Here is a 26,883-nt window from a genome sequence, read left to right as displayed (position 1 = left end):
TCTGTTTCAGTAGTTCCACGCAGTGCTGTCGAAGCTATAGGCTTCTGCAACCAATCAGCGGAGCAAACACATCTTAAAGGTTTGCTTCCGGACCCTGTTGTCTGCTAGCGGCAAGCGCTGCAATGGCAGCATCTACCACGACTACAGCTCTGCATTGAGATTAACTGTTGCGATAGCAGCGGTAGAAAATGTGTTCTGTATTCGCTCGGACATCAAAACGGCATGCATCTTCAAGATATTTTGAGATACAGAGAAGGAGAGTTGCAGAGACAGTGCAAGCAAAGGGTTCAGAAGGAGCACTCGGCCAGCATGTTGCAGGGGATAGTGGCGCCATCTCTTGATCCCTCTTGTATCCATACACTAACACACGGTGCGCTCACTAGTATTCGTAAGTGCAGCCGTTTGTTAATTAGAATTGGTGCAGATTTATTGTACGGCTCCATGCTTGTTCAACAGCGAAGAGAAGCTTGGAACAATATCACAGGTCTGCAGATGCCATTTTTGGCGAAGGATGAAAGCACTGCTTGGAGGGAAGTTCTCCGTTGTGTTGTGGCTGTGCTGACTACACGTATGAATTTAGCGACCGTCAAAGCAATTGTCCGTATATTTTAGATGCCAATTAATGAAAGAGCGAACACGGATGAAAGACAGCGATAGCAAGGAGAGCGAGAAGGAACACAGAAGTGGAGGGTATAGCAAAAGCGGGAGATGAAAACCGTAGTGCCGCGCACAACGGGTTTTGCAGCGATTACGGCTATGAGATGGCGCCAGAGTAGCATGCACTGTCTGTATGGAAACAAAGCACTGCATTGACGGAGGTCTGTCTACGGCAGCTGTTGTGAATCACACCCACGTGTCGCGATTAGCAAGGAAGTCGTGCCACACTTTGCTCTGTTTGCAACATGCCGCACGATACAGATTGTCCGCGCCAGCCAATATATCGCCAGGTAAAAAATACATATACAGCTGTGCTGGAATTTTGCATTAGGGAGTATCGTAATCGTCGGTGCATTTTTCACATGAAATAGTACTTAATACAACAAAATTATGCCGAATGTGCGCGCGTTCCGTAATGAAGCGCCCATACTACTATTGGCGTAATCGTGAGCAGTGATGCGGGGGCATTTCGTCTCGGAAAGCAAACACCGACCGTTTCAGCGAGGTGGCTTGGCTGACTTGCAAGTAGTACGTTTCGGTTATACTTTTCGCACCGACGACACCTAGAAAGCCAATTTAAGCCCATGTTAATCGCGCTGTCAAAACTAAGTGCACTAATCTGAGCTGCGGCCAGATTGCAAATGCCATAGGCCGTGATTGTGGCGGTCAGGGAGCTAGGCCTATTGTCTCTCATTTGGCCGTACTTCGATGGGGGCGAAATGCAAGAACCTGCATTGGGTGCACGTTAAAAAAAAAACAAGTAGCCAAATTATTCCAGTCACCCACTACTGCATTCTTATAATCAAATTGTGGTTTCGGCACTCCCCTAAAGAACAATACAAAATAAAAGCGCCATCCTAACATCCAAGCAGTGCCTTTATTTGTATTATTATCATTATCTTCATTGTTGCGCGTGTGATTCTTCATTGCACTGTAAATATTGACTATCTCCATTCCTGTAATGACCCTTCGGGGGTTAACAGTATCAATACACAAACAAACAAAAGCAGGGACGGCAAATGTAGACAGAGCTTAGGTGACAGCGCTATAGGGCCTTGAATATATCGACGACGCCTAGCCATTTTTGCAAACATGTTGTAAGTACCGTACAGCTGTACCGTGTCAGACGCTTTCGCTAGCGATAGGTGTGATGAGTCAAAGGAAAAAGTTCGTTAGCGACAAAATAGGTAACTTGAATGTTATCCCCGGCCTCCAAAATCATCACTAATCGTGTGCGATCAAACAGTTATACAATAGAATGTCAATGATACAAATCTTTCGGGACGGCACCGAAATTCGTATCACCCAAAAATGTAAAAAAAGTCTGGTAATTAAGGAGGGACACAGCAACGAAGTGCCCGACTTGCTCAGAATTTCCCATTTTCAATTTTCTTTTTTCCGAAGTTCTAGGACCTGTCTTTATTTCATAGCGAAATATTCGGGAGAACTACACGGAAGAATTTTTAAAAAATTTATTTTTGTGTGCGTGTGTGTGTTGTCTTTAAAATTTGTAAAGAAATTGTGCTTCGGGAGGTGCTATCGCACCGCTCAACGTGTGAGGCACGGGCGGCTTTCTGCCGAAGCAGTGCCGCGGGTGTATCAGCGAACACTTTTAAAAATTCTTGAATGTTGCCAGTGGCAGATGTCACAATTCTAGTTCATGAGCTGGTCTACTCGAAGAGGCGGACATTGCTTGCACAAAAAAACTGAAATGCATAATCGACTAATTAACAAGCACAGCTGATCAACTTTTAAATTAATTACCTCGTGGCCCACATTCCAGTTTACAAATTCCAGCCGTGGAGTTAGCAAGGCGGATCCACCATGGAATGAATTTTCAGGATGCGACCTGTTTCGAAATATTACTTCCCGAACTTTGCGGAGAAATGCATTGGCGTTCTGGTTATTTTCTTAACAAAACTGTTTTATGCATTCAGGCACAAAAGTAAATGGAACGCCAATGCATTTCTCTGCAAAGTTCAGGAATTAATATCTCGAAACTGGTGGCATCCTGAGAATTCATTCCAAGTGGATCCGCCTTGCTAAGACCACGGCTAGAATATGTAAATTGGAATATGGGCCATAAGGTAATTTTTTAACTTAATTAGCAAATTTATGTTAATTAGTCGACTATGCATTTCCATTTTATGTGTAAGTAGTGTCCGCCTCTTTGAATAGACCAGCTCATGAACTAGATTTGCGCTATCTTCCAGAGGCCATCTTTAAAATAAAAATTGAAAGTGTTAGCTGAAACACCCGGTATACATATATTGCCGTAAACACTAGAGATTAGATATTCTGAAAGCCGTAGCACTGTGTTTCTCCATGTAAAAATAAAGGCAACATAAGCAAGCGCAAAATGGCAGAACGTCACGATTCCTTACTGCAGTCAAGTGGCGCACAGAAAGTGCTCCTATTGGCCGAGGCGAATTTGAATCACTGGTGCACTTGTGTAGCGCACATTTTGGCAGAAGCAAGTTGGCCACTTCACCTGTTTTGTTTGAGGCGGATATTTATGATCTGCCTGGTTATCTCAGGTTTCTTTGCCGTGATCTATAGCTGCTGCCTCACAAGTGATATACGGACATTATAGGGGCAAAATAAGGGAATCTGTTTACTTTCCTTTGCGGCGGCGAAGCTACTTCACATCGTGCGATCTGAAGGGTGCAAGGGTAGATAAATTTCGAATTATCATCGGACGCCGAAGATGACAGAACGCGTGGAAAACAGAGATAATCCCCAGAAGCGAATGCCGCCGATCTTGCTGATGCGGCAAGACTGGGTCACGTGCAATGGCCAACTTCTGGTAAAGTTGCAAGGTGTTTGAAAACACCGACAATTAAGTTGAATGATACTGCAGACAACAAGTTTTCTGGGGGGGGGGGTGATTTTTTTGTATCATCTGCCGCGGCGCGAAGAACATAAGAAATTTAACACTTGATCTGGTGGACTTGGGCACGAACTTTTGAAAAAATTTGTAGCATCCCGAAATTCCTATCAGGCGTGATCATATCACTGAGATTCTGCAGTAATGATAAACTATTACTTAATGAAGTGTCCTAATGGTTCAAAGAAGTGATGAACCAATGTTGGCATTTCTTTCTAGCAAGTAATCTGCTGTAACAGCATTCTCGTTCTTCAATGATCCACGCAAAAGCGGTCATGGACTTCAAAAACAAAGACCAACTACAACAAGCAGGGACTTTGAAGGCCACCGAGCACAAATCATTACGGCGGGCGGCGCTGAAAATGAGGGAGAAATGCGTGTAAGATGCTTGTTTCCTTCAGCGGCACAAGGGCCTGACCACACTTCTTAGCAAAGGTTCTGTTTCAAAATGTGCAGTGTGTCGGAAGGATTCACATGAATGACGCATCACGACGTCATTGTCTTTTTCTTCAACGTGGTATGTCTCCCTGCACTAGATTTAAACTCCCCCAGGTCAGCTTAACATTCTGATTGAGCAAAAATACTTACACGATATGTGCAGTCTAAAAGCGTATAGTTGCCGTTAAACAAGTATAAAAAATTCGCTATATCTCGAGGGAAAGGCAGTAAAATGACCACACTGTCATTCACTCAGAAACGACTTGGACCGCTTCGCAAAACGCGGACTCTCAACGAACGTGGGTCACATGTCGCATACTCCGCCACAGGGGTGGTGTCTAAATCCAGCGCCCGGCGACCTCTGCCTTGGAGAAACAGATCTCGAAGGCAATGCTTTTGCAAACTGGATGCGCCAAAACAAACTGCAGAGCCGGAAAAACGTCCCAGCCGTCTCTGACTGGCCCACAAGGCTGCCACTGCCTCTATGATTGGCTCGCAACGCAATATGGCAGAACTTTCGAGTGTCCATGGACTTATTACACAAACTTATACGGTGTGCACTTCTTTTTTGGCAAACTAAACTGACAGTTGCCATTTCGAATGCCACAAACATGTTTTGGTCCTCTCTGCAGCTAGATCGTGTTGTTGTTCTGAGGCGCAATTGGGTGGGGGAGGGGGAGGGGGGGCAGAAAAATTTTTTTTCTTGAGAACCTAATAAATTGTACAAAACGTCGAGCTCCCCAAAATAACGTAAAACCTAAACAAAATATTGTGCCAAGGCAGGACTAGAGGCAACCAAGAACTCCCCAAGCAATAACAGTGATACCGGCACAAAATATCTAGAACGCTAGTCAAAGCGTCATGAAAACAAATTTATGTCTAGCCAAACGAATAAAATATATAGACAGTCCGTTCATATTTCATTACCTATATAGCGTAAAGAATTGCCCCGCTACAAATGCTTGTATTAGACAGTGCAAGACAGTTTCCCGTGAAAAAAATAAACGCTAAAAAAGGTGTCTTTTTTTCAGGGTATTCAAAATTTCCAGAAATGTCGCATATCTAGACACTAAGTGTCATCCTTTGCCACGGCTCCGCATTCGATCCCGGAGCGTCCTGGTGGTATACTGCAAGAGAGAGGGAGGTGGATGCACTGGGCAGATCATCATCATCGGGTGAAAAGAAATACGGAGCTCTTTACCGCGGTGTCTTGCACAGACACCGTACAGAGGACATCACTTTCGAATGTTAGAACATATCAATCAAATAATAAATCAATAAGCCGTTATATGCACTTCTCCACATCGAGCGACAGAAACTTTCTGTTCTATTCGAGCACCATTGGGACGGAGTCCTGTAGTAGGGCACAAGAGACAGAAATGCACTCGACCGCTTATAGGGCCAATTCAAACTGGCAAATCGCAGAGATCGCGAGATAAAATTCATTTCGAAAGAAAAAAATTACAGGGTCTCTTAAGAGGTGAACGGCGAAATCCAACTCTCCCTCCTTTTATCAATCGCCTCTTTCTCTTTGCCTCTTTCTCTTCTTTCTTTTAGTCATTACTGCCCACTACTAAGCATTTTTAGTCATTTGTAATCAACTGTGGTCATTACAAGCCGTTGTTAGACATGTTGGTCATATCATAGTCATCAGAAGTCATTACAAGTCGTTTCAGCCATATTAGTCATTATTGGTCATTACTAAGCATGTTAGTCATTCCTGATGAATTGTATCGCTACAAGTTGTCGTTAGACATATTGGTCATTTCATAGTCATTACTAGTAATTACAAGTCATTATTAGTCATTATTGCTCGCTACTAAGCATTTTTAGTCATCTGTAATCAATTGCGGTGATTACAAGCCGTCGTTAGACATTCTGGTCATATCATAGTCATCATTAGTCATTAGTCATTTCAGTCATTGTTAAGGTGAAATCCTTTCTAGGTTCATGATGATGTTTGTGTCCGCTGAAGCGTCATCATGCCATATGAAGACAGATTAAAGAATGAAAAATTATTGATAGTGGCAGTAGGTGAAGGATAACGTTATGATAGAGAATGGTAGAGGTTAATAATGATTCAACTCTACTAACTCACCCTTGATGCTTGTTTCATCAGGGGTTCCCCAAGGCCCATTACAGGGTCCTCTTTTATTCCTGGTTTCTATTAATGATCTCCCCCTACACACCTCAATTAGAATATGCCTTTTTTGCAGATGATTGCGTGTTATATCATGCAATTTAATCTGCTACTGATCATATTGTCCTTAACAATTATTTTGCCGACTTCTGTAACGGGTCCAAAGTATGGCAAATGAATATAAACTTTTCCAAAACTGTCTCCATATCTTTTACACGACGCTCATGCCCTTCCTTCTTTGCCTATGCCTTTCACAATACAGTGAACTCTCACTTGAGTGAACTTCAAGGGACCGAAGGAAATAGTTCACTTAACTGAAAATTCACTAAACTGAATATTCACTAGACCAGCATAAGAGTCAAAAGGTTGAAGTGCTATTCATGGAGCAAAAGACATGGCATCCATAGTGTTAGAAATGTGTGAAATAGAATTTGTACATATCAATGAAAAACACACCACGTGGGTCGTTTGTGTGCACACGCGGAACCAACCAGACTGGAAAGAAAGAGACGACGACCATGCCACGACTAGCTGGTCGGAAAAAAACACACACCCCGTGGTTTGTGCTGTGACAGATCGCCACTTTGCTCTGGCAGCGTTGAAGCGCCAGTCATGTTACTTTGTTCATGGCCTCCGAGATTACATGCTTGCTCGTTTTGTGCGGGCGATTTCAGAGGCCATGCCTTGTTGCCGTTCATTTTCTGGGCCGCCGCTTTGCCCCAGGGGCGCTGTAGCGCCAGCCACGTTACATTGCCGCTGGAGCGGCGGTTTGATGAGCACGGGCATCGGTTGCGCCTGCAGCGCAGTGCAGAGCAAGCCTTGGTCCTCTGAGCGTGTTCGCTTAAGTGAAACATTTTTGCATAGAATCTATAAGAAAACTGCCGGGGATTTTTAAAAAGTTCATTATTCTGAAATATTCGATAAACCGACGTTCGTACAACTGAGAGTTTACTGTATTACTTTAAATAGGGTCTCCGAATTCAAATATTTAGGTATGCTGCTAACACATGATTTGTCATGGTAGAAACACATTGATGTCGCCTGTAACAAGGCTCTTAAAAGACTCTGTTACTTACATCGTACACTGCGTCTTGCTACTCAAGAAACTAAACTTCTTAGATATAAACGCCTCCTTCGCCCCATCCTTGAATATGGTTGTGTTGTATGAAACCCATACAAACACTGTGACGTCAAAACACTGGAATCAGTGCAAAAAAAAAAAGGCAGTGCGTTTTCTTTTTCTTTTTTTTTTTTGTAGGAGATATGACAAGGAATTTTCGCCATCTAACTCTCTTCCCCTACTTGGTCTCGCTCCTCTTGCAAAGCGTCGCAAACTTGAATGCCTAAAATTCCTTCACATGCTAATCAATTCTCCTCGCCTCCCCTCTCTAGATAACTACCTGACTTTTTCCAAACTTTCATGTACGAAGAGTCACCATGCTCTATCTCAACCTTTTTTGCCCACACTGATTACTTTAAACACAGTTCTTTTTTCAACAACAATTGAAGTCTGGAATTCATTACTGGGCAACACCCGTTCACTACCACTGAAACAATTCACGCAAGCTTATTTATATATGTTGTATGTTTGTTGTTCATCCCACTCCTGCAATAGCCTCACTGAGGCTGCAGTATGTGTAAATAAATAAATGACTGAAATGACTAGTAATGGCTACGAAATGATGCAATATGTCTAACGATAGCTTGTAATGACTACAATTCATTAGAAATGACTAAAAATGCTTAGTAATGACCAGTAATGACTAATAATGACTTGTCATGACTAATGACTATGATATGACCAACATGTCTAACGACGGCTTGTAATGACCACGATTGATTACAAATAACCAAAAATGCTTACTATATATAGTGAGCAGTAATGACTAAAAGAAATAAGAGAAAGAGAAGAGGCAAAAAACAAAGAGGCAAATGATAAGAGGAAGAGCAGGATTTCGCCGTTCACCTCTCCAGAGAGATCTTAAGAGGCTCTGTAATATTTAGTCATTACTGGTCATTACTAAGCATTTTGTCATTTCTAATCAGTCGTAGTCGTTACAATTTGTTGTTGGACATATTGGTCGTTTCGTAGTCATTACAAGTCATTTCAGTCATTATTAGTCATTACTGCTCACTAGTAAGCATATTTAGTCATTTGAAATCAATTGTGGTCATTACAAGCCATCGTTAGACATATTTGTCATATCGTAGTCATTAGTAGTCATTACAATCATTAGTAGTCATTTTAGTCATTACTGCTCATTACTAGACATTCCTAATAATTTGTGGTCGTTACAAGCCGCCGTTAGACATATTGGTCATTTCGGAGTCATTAGCAGTCATTACTAGTCATTATTAATCTCTACCAATCTCTATTAGAAAGTTATCATTGACTAACTGTCACTATGAATAATTTTTCATTCTTTAATCTGCATTTAATCTGTTTTGCAATGGCGCGATGACACTTCGGCGGACACTCCGGCGGTGTGGTCTGCTGACACGAACTTCACCATGAGCCATAAAGGCTTTTACCTTAAAAAAAAAAAAAAAAACGAGGTTTTACGTACCAAAACCATGATCAGATTATGAGGCACCTCGTAGTGGCGGACACTGGATTCTGACCACCTAGGGTTCTTTAACGTGTACCCAATGTTCTTGCATTTCACCCCCATTGAAATACGCGACCGCCGCTGCCGGGATTCGATCCCGCGGCCTTGTACTTTGTAGCGCAACGCAGCAACCACAGCGGGTGCGACAAGTTGGTCGCAGAGCGACCGGTCGCACATATGTGGCCGGAAGTGGTCACTTTGGTCGAAAAGCGACTGCTTCGGTTCAGTCGCTCGCTGGTCAATCGACGTCAATGAGACCCTGCGCTGTTGGCCCGACATTTAACTAACTATTTTTTATTTCTTCCTTTTTTCGCGATCGCGAATATATTTGATACTCCGTGCGATGCTGAAGTTCCGGAACGTTTCGTCGCCACAACACATTGCGTGATCCACGGCCAAGGCAACGCGCTACCAGTAAGACTGGCCCCGCGAATACTGTGTTTGCCAAACCGTTTTTGCGCTGACTTCGCGCTTTCGCACGAAATTCTTGAAGATAAGCTCACCGCGAAGACTGCGATTTGTTTGCAGTACTTATTTGACTTAATTGCTAGCACCGAGCCAACTGCGAAATGTCATAATATTATTTCACTCTTTTTCACATCACTTCTTTATGATCGGATGCGTAGGGCATTCGCAATATATAGTTACGAAATCACGCGATTGTTCGCATCGTGGAATGATTTTTACAATGTAAACAATCAATGTATTTTGTTGCTTTAATAACTTCATGTTCATTACTTCGTTCCTTATCGGTGGAACGCATTTATTATTTCATGCACTGAAATAATTTAACTTACCGACGCAGTACATTATATGTTCGGACACTGCGTTCAAATATACGTAAAGTTTTGATGAATTCCATTGAAGTTTAACGGAAAATTCGACGGAACACCGTTTGGTCAGGTAAAGCCACTGACCATAGTCGAACAAAATGCCGTTTCGCGGTCCGTATACATTCAAGGTCTCGATCACAATAGAAACGCTTGTTCTTTCCGTTGTGAACAAGGGATCCGTATACGAATCTCGAAATATCGCTTTGTTTTGACCATGGCCAATATACTGGCTGCTTCATCCCTGATATTCACTGAAGTCTTGAGTTCTCAAAGCAGTTTCGAGTAAAAGTTGTTTGCGCGCGCTACAGTTATGCGAAGGGGAAAAAAAAGGAGAGAGAAAGAACAAAAAGAAAACAGAAAAACGACGGTGCTTACGAATGGTGTTCGCTGTCCGTATTTGCTCCAGAAGGTGACCTTGCTCTTGGAACGATGCCCCGTGCGCTGGTCGAACATGGAGCACTCGTCGAAGGGAGGGCAGTACAGGTGCAGGCTCACGGCCGGTTCACAGTGACTCGGGTTCTCAACCCTGTGCAGGCCCAGCGAATCTACGGCAAGGAGAGATCGGTTTATTTATTATTAGCTTTTTTTTTGGGGGGGGGGGTCAGAACATGCTGGACGATATTATACCACTCGTAGGAAATTGGTTTCTTTCCTACATGACGTTTGAAGGACCTTATCTTCATGCGATAGGTGCCGTCAACTTCAGCTGCTATAAGTGCAATTTCTCAGTATTCGCAGTCATATCGAGCTGACGTTGTCTCAAAGCCATGTATCGATAGTATACTCTTCCGTTTTGCTTGTCACAGTTAGAAAACGCCAGCGTGAACAGCCAATGATGGCGGCAGTTTCGGTAAAATATCGCTGAGCGTGACATAACCCACGAGCGTGTGGTAGGGCTGCAATCATATTCCGTGAAAAAAAAAAACGACTAAATACCGTCAAGCTCTACTGACACGAATTTTCTCAGAAGGCAGAATTAATGCATGTGAAGAAGTTTTTAAAATTTATTTGCCACTATAGTTCTGGATTGGAGGCAACGTTTTGCATCAACTCTTTAGTTATGGCCACGCATGGAAAGTTAGCGCACCCCTTATACTGACTGGATTTACTATTTGCTGTGGGTGGGCAGGCGATTTCTCGGGATTCTAACGTATTGCCGGCAAAAGCAGGTAATCAAATTCGTAAAAACTTTTCATGTATTTCCGAATATTCCACCCGATCAACTGGATGACAGAGAATTTGAAACAAATGGGGTTATTTCCCAGTTGAACCGGGAACCGCGAGACCAGGATTTAAAAAACACCCACACAATGTTCAGTAAGTGCAATTGGCACTCGGAAACTAACTATTTATTAATTATATAAAACATAAGCAGAACACTCGACTCTGTGCAATAAATATATTAGTATTCAATTCCCTGTACAATATATCACTTTGCCCAGCAAGCTTTCATTTAACGCTGGCACCCGAGGACCTTAAGTTTATTTATCGAATTCACTACTCATGCAGATGCGAAATTTCTGCCGGTATAAGGCCAGAACTTCTTCACAAAGATCTGGAGGGTGCATACTACAGGAGGTTAGCATTCTGAATGTTTATAAATTCTTTCTGCAATGACATACTGGCCACTTCCTCCCAGAACGGAATTCTCGAAAAATTCGACGAATTACAGAACTAGTAATAGTATGGCTATACACTGCATTGAAATACGTCCAGAGAAAAAGGTACAAAAATGAGCAATTGCTTTGTAGAAAAAAAAAAGCTGACATAGGAAAGCATCTTCAATTGCTAAAGAAAGCGTAGTGGAAACTGTCTTTACAAAAATATGAAATATAAGTTCAATTTGTAAATAGTTTCCCAAAACAGCCTTTACCAAAACAATTTCTTTTGAAATCATTTGAACAAGTATTAATAGACTGCAAATGTAAATAGGATGACAATAATGTTGATAGGAAGTTTGGTAGAAACTCTAAAGTCAATGCGGATTTTTTGTAAGGAAATTTTCGAGATCCGCCAAAAACGCTGGATATCATATACGCATGTCTCAGGGGCGTAGACAGGGGGGTGCTTATGGGACTTCAGCGCCCCCCCCCCCCCCCCCCCCCACAATCGGGCTGTCCATGCACCGCCGACCCAAACAACCCCCGGCGCCAGAAATCATTCTGGATTTTGTTTAGCATGCTTTTTTTTTTGTACTCGACAGACATTTCTGCACGAACATTGCGAACTCGGGCTGGATTTCGCGGTAACGCCCATACACCGGGAGTCACATAACGCAAGGAACCTCATCCGACCGCTAAGTTTCAAGAGCGTCTTGATGCCGCGCTATGGCGAGCGAGCTCGTCGCGGCATCTCGCGAAGGCAGCGAATTATACGGAGCGCATGGATTTCAATTCCGAAACTTTATAGGCATAAAGTTCTGATAAACTTTTGATGCGAAAGGTGCATTGACATTTCCATGCTTTAGATTTTGAATTCCCGAACTTTGTGGGTTTAATGTTCTTATAAACATTTGACGCCAAAGGTGCATTAACTTTTCTAAAATCGTACATCGCACCATACAACGAGACAAGCCAAGTCAACACACTTTCAGACAAGTTGACAAAGCATGCAGCGAGGTCCGGTGAGACGAAGCGTTGTGGTGGTTCATTTGTGCCATCATGTCACAGCAAAGAACATCAACATTTCTTTCACCTGCGCCAAAGCATCCATGTCAAGACACTAACTCAGCAAAGGTAGCTGCGTTCTTGGAGTCTCCCCGCGGCAATTTCACTGCAACTAAATAAGTTTTCACCACCACCACCACCTCCTTATTTACTTTCCTACTTTGACTTTTATTCGTGAGGACACATTGAGCCTCTTCGATTTTCTTGTTTTTGCTACCCGCGGGGTGCTAAAGCGCATGCGTTTTCCGCGTGTTGCCCCGAGCACCACGCATTGCACTATATTCGGCATCGGCCCACACATGGGGAGCGCTTAACACCTGCTTCACCTCGCCGCGGGTCGGCCCGGCCTTGCACTATCTTCGGGATCGGCTCACGTATGGGGAGTGCTTAATGCCTGCTTCACCTCCGCCGCGGGTCGTGCTGGCATTGCACTATATTCGGCATCGGCCCACACATGGGGAGCGCTTAACACCTGCTTCACCTCGCCGCGGGTCGGCCCGGCCTTGCACTATCTTCGGGATCGGCTCACGTATGGGGAGTGCTTAATGCCTGCTTCACCTCCGCCGCGGGTCGTGCTGGCATTGCACTATATTCGGCATCGGCCCACACATGGGGAGCGCTTAACAACTGCTTCACCTCGCCGCGGGTCGGCCCGGCCTTGCACTATCTTCGGGCTCGGCTCACGTATGGGGAGTGCCTAATGCCTGCTTCACCTGCGCCGCGGGTCGTGCTGGCATTGCACTATATTCGGTATCGGCCCACGCATGGGGAGCGCTTAACGCCTGCTTCACCTCCGCCGCGGGTCGGGCTGGCACTTCGCTATCTTCGTGATCGGCCCACGCATGGAAAGCGCTTAACGCCTGCTTCACCTCCGCCGCCGGGTCGGTCCGGTATTGCACTATATTCGGTATCGGCCCACGCATGGGGAGCGCTTAACGCCTGCTTCACCTCCGCCGCGGGTCGGCCCGGCGTTGCACTAGCTTCGGCATCGGCCCACGCATGGGGAGTGCTTAACGCCTGCTTCACCTCGCCGCGGGTCGGCCCGGCGTTGCACCATCTTCGGGATCGGCTCACGCATGGGGAGCGCTTAACGCCTGCTTCACCTCCGCCGCGGGTCGGCCCGGCATTGCACTAGCTTCGGGATCGGCTCACGTATGGGGAGTACTTAAAGCCTGCTTCACCTCCGCCGCGGGTCGGGCCGGTACTGCACTAGCTTCGGTATCGGCCCACGCATGGGGAGCGCTTAACGCCTGCTTCACCTCCGCCGCCGGGTCGGCCCGGTATTGCACTATCTTCGGTATCGGCCCACGCATGGGGAGTGCTTAACGCCTGCTTCACCTCCGCCGCGGGTCGGGCCGGTACTGCACTATCTTCGGTATCGGCCCACGCATGGGGAGCGCTTAACGCCTGCTTCATCTCCGCCGCCGGGTCGGTCCGGTATTGCACTATCTTCGGTATCGGCCCACGCATGGGGAGCGCTTAACGCCTGCTTCACCTCCGCCGCGGGTCGGCCCGGCGTTGCACTAGCTTCGGCATCGGCCCACGCATGGGGAGTGCTTAACGCCTGCTTCACCTTGCCGCGGGTCGGCCCGGCGTTGCACCATCTTCGGGATCGGCTCACGTATGGGGAGTGCTTAATGCCTGCTTCACCTCCGCCGCGGGTCGTGCTGGCATTGCACTATATTCGGCATCGGCCCACGCATGGGGAGCGCTTAACGCCTGCTTCACCTCCGCCGCGGGTCGGCCCGGCATTGCACTAGCTTCGGGATCGGCTCACGTATGGGGAGTACTTAAAGCCTGCTTCACCTCCGCCGCGGGTCGGGCCGGTACTGCACTAGCTTCGGTATCGGCCCACGCATGGGGAGCGCTTAACGCCTGCTTCACCTCCGCCGCCGGGTCGGCCCGGTATTGCACTATCTTCGGTATCGGCCCACGCATGGGGAGTGCTTAACGCCTGCTTCACCTCCGCCGCGGGTCGGGCCGGTACTGCACTATCTTCGGTATCGGCCCACGCATGGGGAGCGCTTAACGCCTGCTTCATCTCCGCCGCCGGGTCGGTCCGGTATTGCACTATCTTCGGTATCGGCCCACGCATGGGGAGTGCTTAATGCCTGCTTCACCTCCGCCGCGGGTCGTGCTGGCATTGCACTATATTCGGCATCGGCCCACGCATGGGGAGCGCTTAACGCCTGCTTCACCTCCGCCGCCGGGTCGGTCCGGTATTGCACTATCTTCGGTATCGGCCCACGCATGGGGAGCGCTTAACGCCTGCTTCACCTCTGCCGCGGGTCGGGCTGGCACTTCGCTATCTTCGTGATCGGCCCACGCATGGGGAGCGCTTAACGCCTGCTTCACCTCCGCCGCCGGGTCGGTCCGGTATTGCACTTTCTTCGGTATCGGCCCACACATGGAGTGCTTAATGCCTGCTTCACCTCCGCCGCGGGTCGTTCTGGCATTTCACTATATTCGGCATCGGCCCACGCATGGGGAGCGCTTAACGCCTGCTTCACCTCCGCCGCCAGGTCAGTCCGGTATTGCGCATCTTCGGTATCGGCCCACGCATGGGGAGTGCTTAATGCCTGCTTCACCTCCGCCACGGGTTGTGCTGGCATTGCACTATATTCGGCATCGGCCCACGCATGGGGAGTGCTTAACGCCTGCTTCGCCTCGCCGCGGGTCGGCCCGGCGTTGCACCATCTTCGGGATCGGCTCACGTATGGGGAGTGCTTAATGCCTGCTTCACCTCCGCCGCGGGTCGTGCTGGCATTGCACTATATTCGGCATCGGCCCACGCATGGGGAGCGCTTAACGCCTGCTTCACCTCCGCCGCCGGGTCGGTCCGGTATTGCACTATCTTCGGTATCGGCCCACGCATGGGGAGCGCTTAACGCCTGCTTCACCTCCGCCGCGGGTCGGCCCGGCGTTGCACTAGCTTCGGCATCGGCCCACGCATGGGGAGTGCTTAACGCCTGCTTCACCTCGCCGCGGGTCGGCCCGGCGTTGCACCATCTTCGGGATCGGCTCACGTATGGGGAGTGCTTAATGCCTGCTTCACCTCCGCCGCGGGTCGTGCTGCCATTGCACTATATTCGGCATCGGCCCACGCATGGGGAGCGCTTAACGCCTGCTTCACCTCCGCCGCGGGTCGGCCCGGCATTGCACTAGCTTCGGGATCGGCTCACGTATGGGGAGTACTTAAAGCCTGCTTCACCTCCGCCGCGGGTCGGGCCGGTACTGCACTAGCTTCGGTATCGGCCCACGCATGGGGAGCGCTTAACGCCTGCTTCACCTCCGCCGCGGGTCGGGCCGGTACTGCACTAGCTTCGGTATCGGCCCACGCATGGGGAGCGCTTAACGCCTGCTTCACCTCCGCCGCCGGGTCGGCCCGGTATTGCACTATCTTCGGTATCGGCCCACGCATGGGGAGCGCTTAACGCCTGCTTCACCTCCGCCGCGGGTCGGCCCGGCATTGCACTAGCTTCGGGATCGGCTCACGTATGGGGAGTATTTAAAGCCTGCTTCACCACCGCCGCGGGTCGGGCCGGTACTGCACTATCTTCGGTATCGGCCCACGCATGGGGAGCGCTTAACGCCTGCTTCACCTCCGCCGCCGGGTCGGCCCGGTATTGCACTATATTCGGTATCGGCCCATGCATGGGGAGTTTTTTGCTTATAACGACACGAAAATTTCTTTAGATGGCAGAGGTATACAGCTTCGCTGTAAAACAAAGTATGCGGTAGAAGGGCACCAGAGGACCACGTACACACTCGAAGTTTGCACCCTTTGGGGGCCTGTCTTGTCCCCCGAACAAAGCAATCACCGTCATCAAATGCATTTCTTTTCTTGGAAACTCGGTGCTCGCTACATTGCTGTCAAGAACGCTGTCTCACGCTGATAACGCGCATGGCTTTCGTGACCTTGAAGTACCGCCAAAAAAAGGAAATGCGGGCAAGATAGATGACGATTACTATTGAAAAAAGTTGGCTCATGTAAAACGATCCTCATATCGCTGCTGTGTGGTGTCGTCTTCAATAAATTCAAGCTTTCAGAACAAGGAAGGCAAAGTCACGGTCTTAAGCTTGCTGATCACAGTCAGTAGCGCATATTTCGAAGGCAAGCACAACAATATTCCAAGGACAATTAGTTTGAAACCTGCATAAAGCACATCACTGCAAGCTTCAGCGGAAGTGCCTGACGACACTCGAGCTCCTTTTCTTGGTGAACTTCGCTTTCGGATCACGTTTCTTAGCTTCGAGATGAGTTCATTAAGACCAGGGGAAAATAGGTCGATGAATCGCGCCCGGAACCGGCGTTTCTATTTTCCCGCGAGGAATGAATACATTTTTTGTTTTCAAGAATAACGCTTAAATATATCGAACGTCGTCCACAACATGGCGTTCACACAATGCCTGTGGGGCATTCTTGCTTTAAGTGTAGCATGTGTTTTCATGTATAAAACTCTGCCGTCGTCGCAGTACGAAAAAAAAAGTCGCAGTTGCGCCCGAAAGTCGAAGCATCGATTGCAATAGCAAATTACTAGACATCTATAGAAAGTAAGGATAGTAGTTTTATCGTCCGTATACACTTGTAATCATTCGCTTGTTGACTAATGGTGTCAGCGCGCACAGGCAAACATGAACACATCACAGTCGATGACCGCGGACACGCTGCCAAAACGCTGGCGTGAGGAAGCGCGGCAGCTACAGCGAACGAAGTGGCCTTGGTACCTGTCTATCGCTTCAACGCAAACCGAGCGGAGCGAAGACATCGCGCAGAAAAGGTTGGGGTAGCCGTCGGCGCGCGTACACTCTGCCCCCAACGCAGATCGTTTCAAGATACGGCTCGAGCGACAGCGCGGCCGCGCAATAAGCAACTGCTGCCAGAGTGTAATGTCGCCTCCCCTCCCCCTAAAGGACGGCGCGCTCCCTCGCCACTTTCTTCCCTTGCGCACGTGCGCGAGATGGAGCCGCCCGTTCGTCGGCTCCCCTCGCACGCTTCCGCTCTCACATACAGGTTACAGCGACGGTGATATCGCCCTTGAACTTTACACGGAACATCACGGCGAGGGCAAAAAATCGCCTGGAGTGTCCACATAATTGCTATCGCAATAATGGCAAACACCAGCATCAGTATGCATCTGCGCACTGGAGCAGCAGTGGGCAGAGCAGGACCGCGTATTATAAACTACTCTGGCGGCTGCTGAGAATGGCGGGGCCCTATCAAGCTTGAAAGCGATCTGCGATGGGTACAGAGAGCGCCGAGTGCTGATAGCTTCGTGTGCGCTGCGTATTCGCCGCTTCGCGTTGAAGCGAGAGGCAGTACGAAGGTCGCTGCTGCCACCGCGCTTTTTCATTCCAGCGTTTTGACATCGAGTGCGCGCGGTCATCGAGTGAGATGCGTTCATGTTCGCTTGTGCGAGCGTGACACCATGCTAGTTAATTTAGTTAGTAAGCAAATGTTTAAATGTTTACACGACCGATAAAACTACTACCCTTGCTTCGATCGTATAGCTGTCCGCTCATTTGTTCTCGCAATCGATGCATCGCCTTTCCGGCGAAAGCACCACATTTTTTTTTTATCTCTTTGCGTCTTCGGCCATTTTTGGTACCACTTACCCTCATGCCGACAGATTTTGGCGTAATATAATGAATATATTTCATGAAACAGGGATAAGCGGGAAATGCGACTTTTCGCAGGAAGGAGCGGTACGTCAAGCTTTAGTGAAGAGGGTAGAAGGAGGGTGGTTTGCTGGGCAAGTTGATGCATAGTGAATGCTACGCACACTTGCAAAGAGACGCTTACGAGCACTGTTATAACCAGGTAAAGACATTTCGCTCCTCACACAGGAGTTTTGACTACATGGAGGCAAAAGGAGTGAAGAAAAAGGAAAATACTTTTTAAACCACGTACTGAACATACCACGCTCACAGCACGTGTTCGTTGCCCTTCAATTTCTTTCAGTATCTTTTTTTGTGCATTTGGGCATGCGCAGCAGCGATTGACGATATTTTCTATCGAACTAATACTTAGTCGCAAGTCCAGCGTTCGTCCTGCATCCTCGTCCTGCTACTTGCGCTCCGGTCTTTTCACGTTGCATGAACACTCGTGCACCTTCGAGAGGGCACAGGATCGCTCAATAGACTATTCTGAAGTTTATTCCGTGCCTGCCCGGCCGCGGGCTGTCACAGCCACGTGACAATATTACGCTAATACTTCAACGAGCGCCGACGAGCCGCAAGTATGCAGCCAGCGCCACGTTTGTTGCATACACATGTTCCTCGTTCGATTCCGTCCGCTCTTTTAGCGCGCACTTGCAATTTCAGCTCGCCTCCGCGCCCTGTGAAGAAAGAGAACGCGTTGCAGGAAAGAGAGCACGAGGCAACTGAAACGCGGCTGTGCTCGCACACGCGCCGTCCGTCAAGCGACGCCAGACCGCCGCGCCTTTAAAAGCGTTCTGCGAGTGACACGGTGCACAGCTGCGCCAGAAACGCCAGTGCAACGACCGCAACCGGAAATGTGAAACCACGGAAAGCGCTGCGGCCCTCCGTGTGACGCTTTCTCGAACGATCCGAATTTAAATAATAAAGAAAAAGCCCTAATGCCATTCCGCGTCAAAGATAATTAAAACGATTCGCAGCTATTCAGGGCCATGGAGAGTGACTTCGTATGAAACAAAATAAAATGTCAAATTATATTTCAGTAAGAACTAGCTGTAATGTAATTAATTAGAAACTCGTTTGCCTGTGCTATCCGAAACCAAAATTCGTTCAGAACATCAACATTACTGCTATCCCAATTGGAAGAGACAAATGGGCCCCGTATCATAATCCTGTATCACCATGTGTGTTTATATAGGAACATATATGTTTTCACATGGGACCACATGGGATCATAGATGCAGCGACATGGGGCGTACACAATTATCTGGGCAAGAATTGGCTTTGCGTTTTCAGCGCCTAAATAGGAATATTGAAGCATCAAATTCAGTGAACAAAAATAAAACCGGTTTTGCAGGTTTAAAAAGGGCCTTTTGCCGCAACAACTCGCGGTGAGATCGTGCATTTTACAGCGTAAGCTGTTATGCGCTCATTCCAATAGCCGCTCCGGTTGGCGACGGTGCCCGTCGCAGCTATCGCCGGGAGTGAATGAAAAAATACCCAGTTCACGCCGGGATTGAACGCAGGCCCGCTGCGCGGGAGTCATCTACTCTACCACTGAGCCAGGCCAGCGCTTGATAGCCTGGAGCGAAAACATGCCCTATACACGCGTCCCAGCGCGCGAGAACAGACGCAATTAGTGTTCTCGCAGCACATACAGGGACACTACACGCAATGTGATATGCGCACCGCGTAGCGTCGATACGTGCGCACTTTGCAGTTACGTTTCATTACACCAGGTGGCACGCCATGTAACAGTTGCATAAGTAGCGGTACAAGGTAGATAGAGAAGGTTTGAGGAAGAAAAAGGTCAAGAAGAGCTATAGATATCGATGTAATGGAAAACATGTATGGCATACCCGCTTAAATCAAGCTGGCTAGGTAACTTTGTCGCCGCCAAGCTTCAAAGGCGATGCCAATAAATCATCCTCATCATCATTGGCATCGTATCGTGCCACTTGTCATGTAATGTGAGATGCGCGCGCCGCGTAGCGTCTATACGTGCATACTTTGTATTGCAGTTGCATATTATTACACCACGTGGCACGCCATGTAGCAGTTTCATAGGTGAAGGTACAAGACAGAGACGGTTTGAGGAAGAAAACTATTAAGGAGCGTGTACAAAAATGCTTGAATGAGAAACATGCATAGAATATCTGATTAAATCAAGCAAGACAGGTGACTGTCACCGTCCCGTTTCGAAGAAAATACCAATGAATCATCATCATCATTGGCGTCGTATCGTGGCATTTGTCACGCGATTAAAACCCCTACATCTTCCAAAAGTAGCGCCATTCTCATATCTTTCCGCCACCGCGCTCTCCCCGGCGTTTCCTCCTCGCCGCCTCCTGTCACCCCAGCCTCCTCCGCTTCCCCATTGACCAATCCGTGCCACGTGGAAGCGCGCGTTGCGCTTTTGTGTATTTTTTGTTTTTCTTTCCAGCGCGCCCCGGTCGCCATTCTCGGACCAGATCAAATGCTTTCGGCCGATTACTTCATTGTGATGCCGTGCTGCTGCGCCTTTGCTTGCCGTAACGGACAAGGCGAGGGCGAAATGTTTTTTGTACACCATCCAAAGAGCGCAACACACGAAGAAACTGTGGCTGCACAGGTTCGGGCGGGCTGATTTCAAGGAGGTTGAAATAAACGCACGGCTTTGTGTAGTGCCACGATTATTCCTTGCCTCTTCTTTCGAACCTAGCTTACGCCTGCCTCTATAAAAAAGTACTTACGTATGTGTACAAGCAGTGCGCGGTTTTTAGAGCGTTAAGTTGACTTTGTTCGAATGTGCTCGTTTTGTTTTATAGGAGTTTTGTTCTGCCACGAAAGTGCTCGCATCTGCAGCTGGCGTGTGACATAAAAGCGACTTTATGCGGGCCATCTTTTCAGCTCCACCGGAAGTTAGCACATTCTCGACGCTTTTTAAGGCTTACGAATGCAGTCGTTTAACTTCAATGCACGCCCGCATGTACTGATGTGGTTTCTGGTGTTTAACACTCTTAACGAGTGCCGACGGCCGTAGTGGATGGTTCCAAAGAACTTAATTTAGGTCACCTGGCGAAGCTTAACGTGCGCTTACATGGTACAGTACACGGGACTCTTGCATTTCGCCTCTATCCCGGCTGATGTGGGACGCGCCCTCGGAAACGCAGGGATGAGCAGCCGCTACTCGCACGTTTTGTGTGCGCGGTTATCATAGAAGAGAAAGGCCGCAAAGGTCCACATGCACCTGATAAGGATTAAGATTTTTACTTCTTAACAGGAACATTTCTATGAGTCCGATTAAGTAAATGCGTATCGCATGCGTAATATGCACTGTACTTTGTCCTGCATTCCTTGCGAGAAATAATTTTGCGGTTTTTCATTATGGAGTGCGTGCGGAGTTGCCGTCTTTGAGCACCTTTATTGAACCCACGCGAGGATTGTTTGGTCGTCCAACCCTATTGTTATTTGTCTTTAATATATGCTTCCAAAATAGTGTTCGAGCTATAGGGACACTGCTTCTCTGCGAGAACTTACAACTCAAGAGAACACAGGTGCTCGCAGTATCCCGATATAAAATTAACGCTTCAACAAAAGCGCTACTGTTGCTAATGAGGAGTGGGGAGATAATTATTTTCGGAACCTCTGTCCAGTTTTGCCATTAAGTTCGTTCTTGCTATGAAATTCCAGGCTCTTTCACCGCGATAAATAAAATAAACGATCTCATGTACAGCGAGAACCACCGGTACGTTGTTCACGTTATCAATACCGTCTACGAGTGAAAACGTTGCTCATGGCCGCCAGAACCCGTGCATATGAGATACACACATCTGTAAAAGGCGCAGAGCAGAAGCGGCCCAGTTGCTATAGGCATTGCTGGCCTCAGACATTTGGAATCTTCCACGAGCCGGCCGAACCAAAGTATTCTGCAGGTACGTAAATTAACTGACGAAAACCTGTAAACATACTTTCGCGCAGTCAAAACTTGTTAGAACTCTTGTAATTAGGCGCGTGTTTGAGCACACCACGAGCATGCGTGGTGTGCTCGAGCGCGAGCACCACGAGCACGCCGTAAATAATGGTCATTTTCTCTATTTGCTTGCGCAATTCCAACACGGCATTATTAAGGCCAGTCACTGAATAAGCAAAATCTCGCTTCAAAAAGTGCTCCACAGGGCTCGAACGAAGTTTTCCGTGGATTTCCTGCGGTAGCGCGTTAGCCGTCGTCTGCTACGGCAGATCCGACATAGGCGGCGCCACCGACGCCGCCGCGCCGAGCGGGAGAGTGGAAAGGAGGAGGTGGGAAGTGATTGGCGCTACTTTTAAACACTGAGGGGTTGACAACGCGATGTGACATGCGCGCCGCGTAGCGTCGACGCGTGTAACATTAGCATTGCAGTTGCGTTGTATTCCACCAGCTGTCCCGACATGTAGCAGTTGCATGTAGCAGTTGTATGCTACATGTAGCTGGACCTGGTTAACTCAAACAGGCTATGTGGCTATTTGTCACCGCCCCGTTTTAAAGGGGATGCCAATAAATAATAATGATAATCATCCTAATCACAGCACCGTATCGTGCCGCGGCTCAAGGGATGTGACATGTGCGCCGCGTAGTCTGGATACCTGTGTTTGTTCTTCGGTACACGTTATGGCACTTCCTCACACGGTACGAACCACTGGTGATGAAGTGAATCGTAGAGTTGCGCAAGCGGTTAGTTCAGATCGTTCTTGTGAAAACGATGCGAAGATACTTCGCCGCAAAGACCCTGTAATGTGTGCTGCCGAAAATGGAACTCGTATAGAGCCGTTCCTCAGGCTTAAGCTGTGACTGTGCTGCGTGAGTAGCGCAGGCCCGTGACCTTTTGCTCGCTATATATGCTAAGGTCTAATTAATCGTTTATCGGCAAATAAATACGTTTTAATCCAAAGTGACGAAACACTCAACCTAGCAAACTTGGAGAACATTCCATGCGGTAAAACGAACCGTTTTACGATAAGATAATCGCGACATTTGTGACGTAAGCCTGATGTAGCGGCGCCCACCGTTTAGGCGCGATATTAAAAAAAAGTTTCGCCTTCGTTCTGTCCTGAAGTAATGAATCGTCTTTCGCCAAGTCAATGCAAATAATTTTTTTCAAAAATACTTCATCTGTCAAACTGATTTAGTGTTGCACTTCAGTGCGCACCTCTAAGTAATCTAAGCATGTATCTGCCACTTTGCGAAGACTGTTGGTCCATGCCTGCACTACTTTACTGTTACTGACATGACAGCCTTAGTACTTGTTCATATAAACGACGTGCCCGAAGAGTCAGTTCACGAAAGAGCAACGAGCGACTTTATTTGCATTCTTTCGGAATAAGTTTAGGCCTGGCTAAACAAGTCGCAAAAAAATGTCGAATGACGTGTCAATACGACAGTGGTAAGCAATGTCTCAAAATCGGGCACTCTACGATAACGTCGTCATATTTAGCAGCTACTTAGAGCGCGAGGGCGTGCCTTAAGCGCGCATACCGTTGATGTAGGCGACGCTGTTCAGCTGCAGCTCGGTTTCGCCCTTCCTGGTCAAGGGCGCCTCCACGCCGTCCTTGGTCTGCGGCCAGTCGAAGCGAACCTCTTTCAGCGTACCGGCAAGAACCTGTGTCGATTGAGAGGAGGAGAGTGAGAGACGCGTGCACACCTCGGTGCCCTGCGTGCAGGATGACACCGGTCTCGAGATGTGCGCCGTCAAGCTGAAGTTGCGCAGAAGGAAAGGGAGAGCACGCGAACAGGAAGGACGATTGCTCCCTCCCTGCTCGTGCACTCTTCTTTCCTTCCGCATAACTTGAGCGCTCCCACTTCGCAAAAATGCCGCACTGTTTAATCAGCCCGGCAACGTGGTATTCTTTGTTGTTCCACTTACTCTTTTTTTAAGCGAGACGCCGTTTTATGCACTGAAGCAACAACAACAAAAAACACTTGAACGCCACTGTATATCGCATACTTTGGGAAGGAATATCACGAACATGCGCCGGTGCTGCCGTCATGTTCAGTGCCGGCAATAAACTTATTCTGGGACTTTCCGGTCAGAGACCTATCTTTCTCAAGACAGAAAACAAGATGTGCACGGTGTGTTTTTGTACCACTTTCCAAAAGGAAAAAGAAAGAGAGAAACGATGTAAGTGTGTGTGTGTCAGAGAGAGAGAGAGAGAGTAACGGCAAGCATTTATGCCAATAGCCGTTGAAGAGTTTGTGCAGGATGGGCTCATACTTTAACGAGAGCGCGATTTTAGGTGACAACGGCCACCAGATCAGCTAAGCCGGCAGACGCAGCACAAGAAATGGTTTTAAGCAAAAACCTGTGCATGGTCATGCATGCGGTGCCGTTTTTGGCCGCTATATGTCAGTGCACGCGGTCCTGTTTGTCATCGACAACAAAGAGCACCGCACACCGCACTGACCCTGTTCACGTTTTTACCTGAAACCCACTTCTTGTGCTGCGTCTGCCCGCTTAGCTGAACTGGTGGCCGTCGTCACCCTAAAATCGCGCACTCGTTAATGTATAAGCCCTTCCTGCAACAAAGTCTGCCTTGGCTATTGCCATACGTCATTGTATTTACTCTCTCTCACACGATCACACACACTTTCTCTTTCTTTTCTTGTGGAAGGTAGTATAAAACACACTCTGTACATTTTGTTTTCTGCCTTGAGAAAGATCGTAGTCCGGCCGAAACGTCATATAATAAGCAGTCATTTTTGAAAAAGTGCATGAACTTTTACACTATGAACTTGCGGCAACCATAGATACCTGTACCATGTAGCCATATATATATAGTGTCCATGTGAACTTCGAGATGACTTTCACTGCACTACAAAGGCCTAACTACGAACATTTAAAAACCGTGCCGTCAGGCTGGTGTGCCAGCGCTGGAGTTCCGGCGCGAAATTAAAAAGAAGGATGGAAGCATGGCGGTGATTTTCTCTTCAAGGTGGTGAAAATCCTAACGCAAAACTAACAGGAACAGAGTTACGAAACAATACATTATCAGTCTACACTGACCAAGATTTTCTATTTCGTATCTAATTAGCGTCGCCCTCTCTGTTTTACCGATGAGTAAAGATGGCAGAAAAAAACGACGCCCAAACGACCTTTTCAAGAATTTCATATATTATCGTCACCGACTGCGCTGGATGTGATTAAGTAGTAAAACCGGGAGCCCTTATGAAAGTACCAAATCCCTACAATGCCTTCGCACGGAAAGGGACTGATATGTCGCGTGTAAGAAAATCGGGCGAAGCAACCAAACGAACACGCAGTTCATGGACATTTGTCCGACTCAGCTTTCACTTTAACAGCAGGTTGCCAGGATGAGCTTTCATTTCTTGCTGAATGCAACGCAGATTCTGTTTTATTAATAAAAACCTTAAGCAGACTTAACTCAAATTGACATCTACGTAATGCGAAGCATTGTTGGCTTGGTGGAGAACAGTTTTTATTAATCATGTAAGTATCCTGCAACGAAATGTTATATAGACGTGTTTACCTATATAGTCTGTGTGTCTATGTACATAACAAACGCACACAATGTATATACACATATGCACGCAATAGTGAACAAAAAGGATATGATATAGTTGTTTCCTATGGAAAAGTCATTGCGCGAGTTTCTAAGCTACTAGGTGCTCTTGTTCTTTCGCTAATATCAAACAGGTTCTCTGCTGCAACCAGAGGGATGGAGATGGGTATCATTTCGTTTATTGACGGTTCCATAAAGCTGCTTTCCAATTCGTTGATTTGTTCAATTTGTTTGATGGGAAAACGGCGCCGCGGTAGCTCATATGGTAAAAGCATTGCACGCATAATGCGAAGACGTGGGTTCGTATCCCACCTAATGCCAGTTGTTTTTTCATCCAGTTTCATTTCAATTTAGCTATTTATTCAAGTAAGCACTGCAATTTCCCATATGCTGTCCTCTGTGTCATTGCTTGTTGGCTGTTTAGACAGACAGACATAAAGATCGATAGATATAGCATGCGAGTGAACTATTGCACTATTAAAAGTGCGACCTGAAATCTAGGCCAGGGGTGTCGGGGCTTTTATGCAAACTAGCTTCTCAAAAGGCGCACCGGTGTCATGGGTGATTATACAGTTCTACGTAATTTCCTTTGGGGAACAAAGCTTTTAATTTAATTCGGGCAGAAGTCATCCATGATGACTATCCAAATTGTGCTTGCAATTTCTTTTTACTGGTCGCTTCGCGAAAGAGGCCATATACCAGATACACGGCAAAAGCTGCAGTGGGTTGACTCGAACACGAATGCTTCGTAGTAAAGAGAAAAAAAAGCAATAAGTAGCTTCGCTCCTACTTTACCACAACCATCTGTGGCGTCAAATAAATGTGTAGCGAGAATTTTAACATGACGCCACCGCCTTTAATTTACACTGTTTTCTATTAGCTCATGAAAGGAACCTGCTCTTGGCAAAAACAGCACGTTCGCTGCTTTAAGAACGTTGATATGGCGATTTAACCGGCGCTATTACTTTGCCGTCCACCCAGTGGTGTAGCCGTCGCCGAATACATGTACACGCTCACCTTCATGAAGCAGTGCGAGTCGGCGTGGTCGTGGATGCTGCTACCTTGTCCTTCGGACCAGCAAAGGATCATCAGGTTGAACTTGCCGTTGCCTTCGTCGACCAGGTTTCGCGTGTACCTGCGCGCACACACGAACACCACGGATATATCGAGAGACTGTCGCGTAGGCATTGTGACGTCTCAGCGTTTTCCACCAATACAAAAAAGAAAAACCGACCAAGAAAGAGCGCGCAGAATTTATTTTTGACAAATCGGGTCTAACCGAAAAGAACTACAGCATTCACTGTTAGCGCTGCACAAATAAAATGGCGGACCGGGGAGGCTATGCAAGCTTGTAGCCTGATCGAATGGAATCGGTAGGCACTCGGCATCGAATATACTTACGCAGTACTGAATAAATAGTTTATTCTATGCTTGGGCCCAAATAAACGATTACATACAG

The 26,883-nt window shown here is 47.4% G+C and overlaps 1 protein-coding gene across 1 annotated transcript in view; it reads right to left on the bottom strand.

Annotated features, from left to right (window-relative positions):
- Positions 1–26,883, bottom strand: part of LOC126529976 (cysteine dioxygenase type 1) — a 138,490-nt gene that overhangs the window by 719 nt on the left and 110,888 nt on the right. Inside the window, exons 2-4 of the mRNA XM_050177442.3 lie at positions 26,442–26,559; positions 23,383–23,506; positions 9,940–10,109 (exon numbers count right to left, since the gene is read on the bottom strand). Coding sequence (XP_050033399.1) covers positions 9,940–10,109; positions 23,383–23,506; positions 26,442–26,559 — 412 coding nt within the window. The remainder of the gene's footprint in view (positions 1–9,939; positions 10,110–23,382; positions 23,507–26,441; positions 26,560–26,883) is intronic.

The sequence above is a fragment of the Dermacentor andersoni genome, chromosome 5, assembly GCF_023375885.2.
Source record: "Dermacentor andersoni chromosome 5, qqDerAnde1_hic_scaffold, whole genome shotgun sequence".
Classification (NCBI taxonomy): domain Eukaryota; kingdom Metazoa; phylum Arthropoda; class Arachnida; order Ixodida; family Ixodidae; genus Dermacentor; species Dermacentor andersoni.
Note: the sequence above shows the minus strand (reverse complement) of the source record. Positions and strands in the feature narration are given on the sequence as shown.